This window comes from Nicotiana tomentosiformis, chromosome 6, assembly GCF_000390325.3.
Source record: "Nicotiana tomentosiformis chromosome 6, ASM39032v3, whole genome shotgun sequence".
Taxonomy (NCBI): domain Eukaryota; kingdom Viridiplantae; phylum Streptophyta; class Magnoliopsida; order Solanales; family Solanaceae; genus Nicotiana; species Nicotiana tomentosiformis.
In genome coordinates this window covers 135,055,935-135,060,810 of record NC_090817.1, presented here as the reverse complement: position 1 = coordinate 135,060,810, position 4,876 = coordinate 135,055,935, and the positions used below count along the sequence as shown (strand labels likewise).

The 4,876-nt window shown below is 42.7% G+C and overlaps 1 protein-coding gene across 1 annotated transcript; it reads left to right on the top strand.

Annotated features, from left to right (window-relative positions):
- The first annotated feature begins 3,837 nt into the window (after positions 1–3,837).
- LOC138894812 (uncharacterized) lies at positions 3,838–4,302 on the top strand. The gene has a single exon (XM_070179542.1). It carries the CDS (start codon positions 3,838–3,840, stop codon positions 4,300–4,302), a length of 465 nt encoding a protein of 154 aa, XP_070035643.1.
- Positions 4,303–4,876: the final 574 nt, after the last annotated feature.

Here is a 4,876-nt window from a genome sequence, read left to right as displayed (position 1 = left end):
TCTCTTATTTTACTCGAATCATAAGAATATGTGTATTTTTGGACTTTAAAATGATGTAACCAATGAGATGATTTAGTATTGTATATATGAACTTCCTACTGTTTAATTATGAAATCATGTCTTCTCTTGAACATGGGTGAGTTGGGTAGAAAGTATCTACATGCTTGCTCAACCGGATTCACTCGGTTGAGCGCCGGTCGCGCTTCCCGAGGTTGGAGCGTGACAATAGGACCACATTATTTTGAAATAAAAATATGTGTTTAAGCTGTGTTGGAACATACTAAGGAGTTTTGTAAATAGCAAGAATTTGTGTTGAACAAGATGGATACATTAAGTGGAAAGGATGTCTCAATTCGCACAACATCCTACTTCAAACGCATGCTTCCACCAAACTATAAAGACTTAGGAGGCGATCTACCTATCAAATTAAATCCCTTTTAGTCTAGTTTTCAACGCATCAAACCGTTCATCATTTAGATATTTCTACACACAATTATGGACAATTTACCGGACATATTAAATATGCGCAACCAGATGCGTGACCGCGCATATTAGAGGGTATTCTGCCTCAGGTGCGTAACCAGATGCTCGACGGTACGCAATCGCACACGTAGGAGCCCATTAACTATCCCAAAGGCTGTGTAAGTCCCGAATTGATCATTATAAAATTGGCTATTCCGAATATGCTTGTGTTGAAAGATATATGTTCAATATGAATTCCAAATGCTTTTATCATGTTATCTTATCATTTGAGGATGCGTTCAAAGTATGGGATGTGTGTTGAAAATGTTAAGACTTTAAGTCAAATTCGAATGAAGGTTGTTATGTCAAATTGTGTGAAATGTCTCTATGTGCCTAAGATTCTTAGTTGCTCACATGAGTAATTAAAGTCTTGAATTGAAAGCCTTGTTGTTGTTGATGATGATGACGTTTGAAAGTGGAAAAAGAATTTGAATTATGAAGTACGGCCAGGTGCCAAGAATGATTTTATAATTGTTGCCACTTGTGCCAATAAAATGAAAATATGTGAAAGAAGTATGCAATGAGATGATTGGTATAAAAAGGATGATGTCTCGAATGAGACGTCCTAGCCGATCAGGTCGTGATCGGACGCCATGTCGCACACATGGTGGTGATTGTGCTGGAAATTATGATTTGTGGTTGATGTCTCTAATGATATGGCCTAGCCGATCAGGTCGTGATCACACTCCGTGTTAAAAGTACGGTGGTATTGGTATTGTGAACGGTGGCATATTGGCACTAAAAACTCCCAACTTAAGATATGGAAATTAATTTGAAAACTGTCTTGGTCCTAATTTGAGGTTTGATGTTATTTGTAGCTTCCACTGATATTATGATTGTTCTTGCTTATATTATTTATCATTCTATTGAGAGGGTGTTTTGTCATTCATAGTAATACTATTCCATATGTACTAACGTCCATTTTGCCGGGGGCGCTGCATATTCAATGGATGCAGGTGGTTCCACAGCAGGCAACATTTATCACTGATAGCGGTATACCCTCTTTCCAGCTAACTTGGTGAGCCCCACTTTATTTCGGGGTCATGTATCTTTTGTTCCTTGTTCCTTGTGTTTGAGGTATAACCGGGGCCTTATTGCCGGCATTATCATAGTACTCTTCTGTATCTATTAGAGGCTCCGTAGACATGGTGTGTGTTGTATTGGTATTGGGAAAGTCAAGATAGTAATGTTGTATGTGTGTTACATCTTCCGTTTCAAACTATGAAAGTGTGTGTAATTTGAGACTTTAAGATAAAGTATCTAATGGTAATGAATTGGTATTGTACACATAATCTCTTTATTGTCAAATTAACAAAAATATGTATTATCTTTATTCATAAGTGAGTTTGGGTAGAAAGTATCTAACAGGCTTTCTTGACCGGGTTCACTCGGTTGAGCGCCGGTCGCGCTCCCCGAGTTCGAGGCGTGACAAACTTGGTATCAGAGCTTAAGGTTTTAAAGTGTCCTAGGATGTCTTGGAGCTGTGTCTAGTAGAGTCCTTCTTATCGGTGTGTTGTCGACCACATCTATAATTAGGAGGCTACATAGGCATTTAGGAATAATACCCTTCTTTCATGTTCTTGATCGTATGATAAATCTGATTGTAAGATTGTTCCTCCTTTAACTCGTGCTTTGCTCTAACTTTCAGTATATGGCACCTAAGAAGAAAGCAAGAACTGGCCAAAGAGCCAATGTCACTCAAGGAGTGACATTTGATTCAATATTTAATGATGCGGGTGAGCATCCAAAGAATGAGAATATTCCTCCAGTTACTACACTGCCTGATTCTACTACAATTGGTCAGACCGCACCTGTCCCTACACCTACTGAGGGTGCAACGGTCCCTCCAACTGATATACCAGTCCCACATCCAATTCCAGCTGCCGATTCTGGTGTTTCTGATGTTGATCTTAGGGGATCCATATAGATGTTGGCTCAGATAGTGGTTTCCTAGTCCTAGAGGTCAAATCTGACACCCATTCCTTCCAGTCAGCCAGGGGATTCTGCTAGTTCCAGGGTGAACAGGTTTCTCCAGTTGGATCCTCCAGTGTTCACTGGTACTAACCCAGAGGAGGACCCCCGGGACTTCATTGATGAGATGCATAAAACTCTCCGAGTTATGTGTGCTACAGAGACATACGCAGTAGAGTTGGCCTCTTACCACCTGAAAGAGGTGGCATATTCTTCCTTTGAACTATAAGAGGAGTCCCGTGTAGAAGGGAGCACTCCGGCGAGGTGGGGTGAGTTTGATGATGCCTTCATTAATCATTTCTTGCCTGCTGAGACTATGCAGACCATGCTGCTGAATTTGAGAACCTGAGTCAAGGTAGCCTGAGTGTGTGGGAGTACCATATGAGATTCGCGCACCTGTCCAAGTATGTTATTTACATGTTGCCCACTATGGAGGCTAGAGTGCGCCGGTTTGTGCAGGGACTTAGTCCCTTGGTAATTAATGAGGCCGCTACAACTGCCTTGAATTCTGATATGAACTATGGGAAGTTGGTGGCATTCTCTCAAGCCACATAGACCCGCAAATTGAGGAACATAATGGAGCGAGTGGTAGCAATAAGGCCCGGTTTGCGAGCAATGTTGGTGGTTCTTCTGGTGGTGGCAGGTCAACATTCAAGGGAGGGTCGTCATGGCCATCTCAGTGCTCTGCTCAGTCTTTGATTAGTACACCGCCATCAGAGCCCAGTCAGCAGCAGTGGAGCCGTTTCAGTCCCAGTCAGGGCAACAGGGGCTCCTACCAGCAGGGTCGGCATAGTGGTAGATTCTAGCAGCAGCGAAGGCCCCCATGCCCTAGGTGTGGAAAGATTCACTTAGGAATATGCTACATGGACTTACCCATATGCTACGGGTGTGGATTGAAGGGTCACATTCAAAGGGATTGTCGTTCGTCCCGCCTGGGTGCGAGCAGGGGCACGGCACAACCAGCCAGTTCTGCAGTTACTATATCAGCAGCACCTCCTCCAGCTCGAGGCAATCTAACACCCGCAGGGCATGGTGTAGCTAGGTGTGAAGCACAAAGTTCAGGAGGATCTAGTCATTTCTATGCTTTGAGGGGTCGCCAGAATTCAGAAGATTCTCCAGATGTTGTCACATGTATATTGACTTTCCAATCTCATGATGTGTATGCTCTTATTGATCCAGGTTCCACTTTTTCATACGTCACTTCATGAGACGTTCTCTGTATCTACTCCGGTTGGTGAGTCTATTTTGGCCGCGCGGGTTTATAGGGATTGTGTAGTCACGTTGCGTGGTCGGGATACCGTGGCCGATCTCATCGAATTGGGGATGGTCAATTTTGATGTAATAATGGGGATGGACTGGCTTTATTCATGTTTTTTCAAGCTTGATTACCGAATCAAAACCGTTAGGTTTGAATTTCCAAATGAGCCAGTTATTGAGTGGAAGGGGGATGATGTGGTGCCAAAGGGTTGGTTTATTTCTTACCTTAAGGCCACGAAGATGATCAACAAGGGATGTATTTACCATTTGGTCGAGGTTACGGACATCGATGCTGTGGCACTTACATTTGAGTCCGTGCATGTTGTGAATGCATTTTCGGGAATCTTTCCGGATGAGCTCCCTGAGATCCCACCAGACAGGGAGATTGATTTTGGGATAGATGCGATGTCAGACACGCAACCTATATCTATTCCACCCTACAGAATGGCGCCGACAGAATTGAAAGAACTAAAGGAACAATTGAAGGATTTATTAGAGAAGGGTTTCATTCGGCCAAGTGTGTCATCTTGGGAACACCGGTTCTCTTTGTAAGGAAGAAGGATGGGTCACTAAGAATGTGTATCGACTATCGGCAGCTTAACAAGGTCACAATCAAGAATAAGCACCCACTGCCAAGGATAAATGACTTCTACCAATTGCAAGGTGCCAAGTACTTCTCGAAAATTGATTTACGTTCGGGGTATTACCAATTGAAGACCAGGGAGCAGGATCTTCCGAAAGTAGCTTTTTGAACCTGATATGGGCACTTTGAATTTTTGGTGATGTCTTTTGGGCTAACAAATACCCCAGCAACCTTCATGGATCTTATGAACCGAGTTTTCAAGTCGTTCCTCGATTCTTTTGTGATAGTGTTTATCAATGATATTCTTGTATATTTACACAATCGAGAGGACCATGTCGATCATCTCAGGGCAATTTTGCAGAGCCTGCATTAACACAAGTTATATGTAAAGTTTTCAAAGTGTGAATTTTGGCTTGATCCTCATAAAATTGCAGCCATAAAGAATTGGCTTAGGCCTACAACTCCAACTGAGATTCGCAATTTTTTGGGCTTAGCTAGATATTACAGAAAGTTTGTGGCGGGGTTCTGTACTCTTGCCTCTCC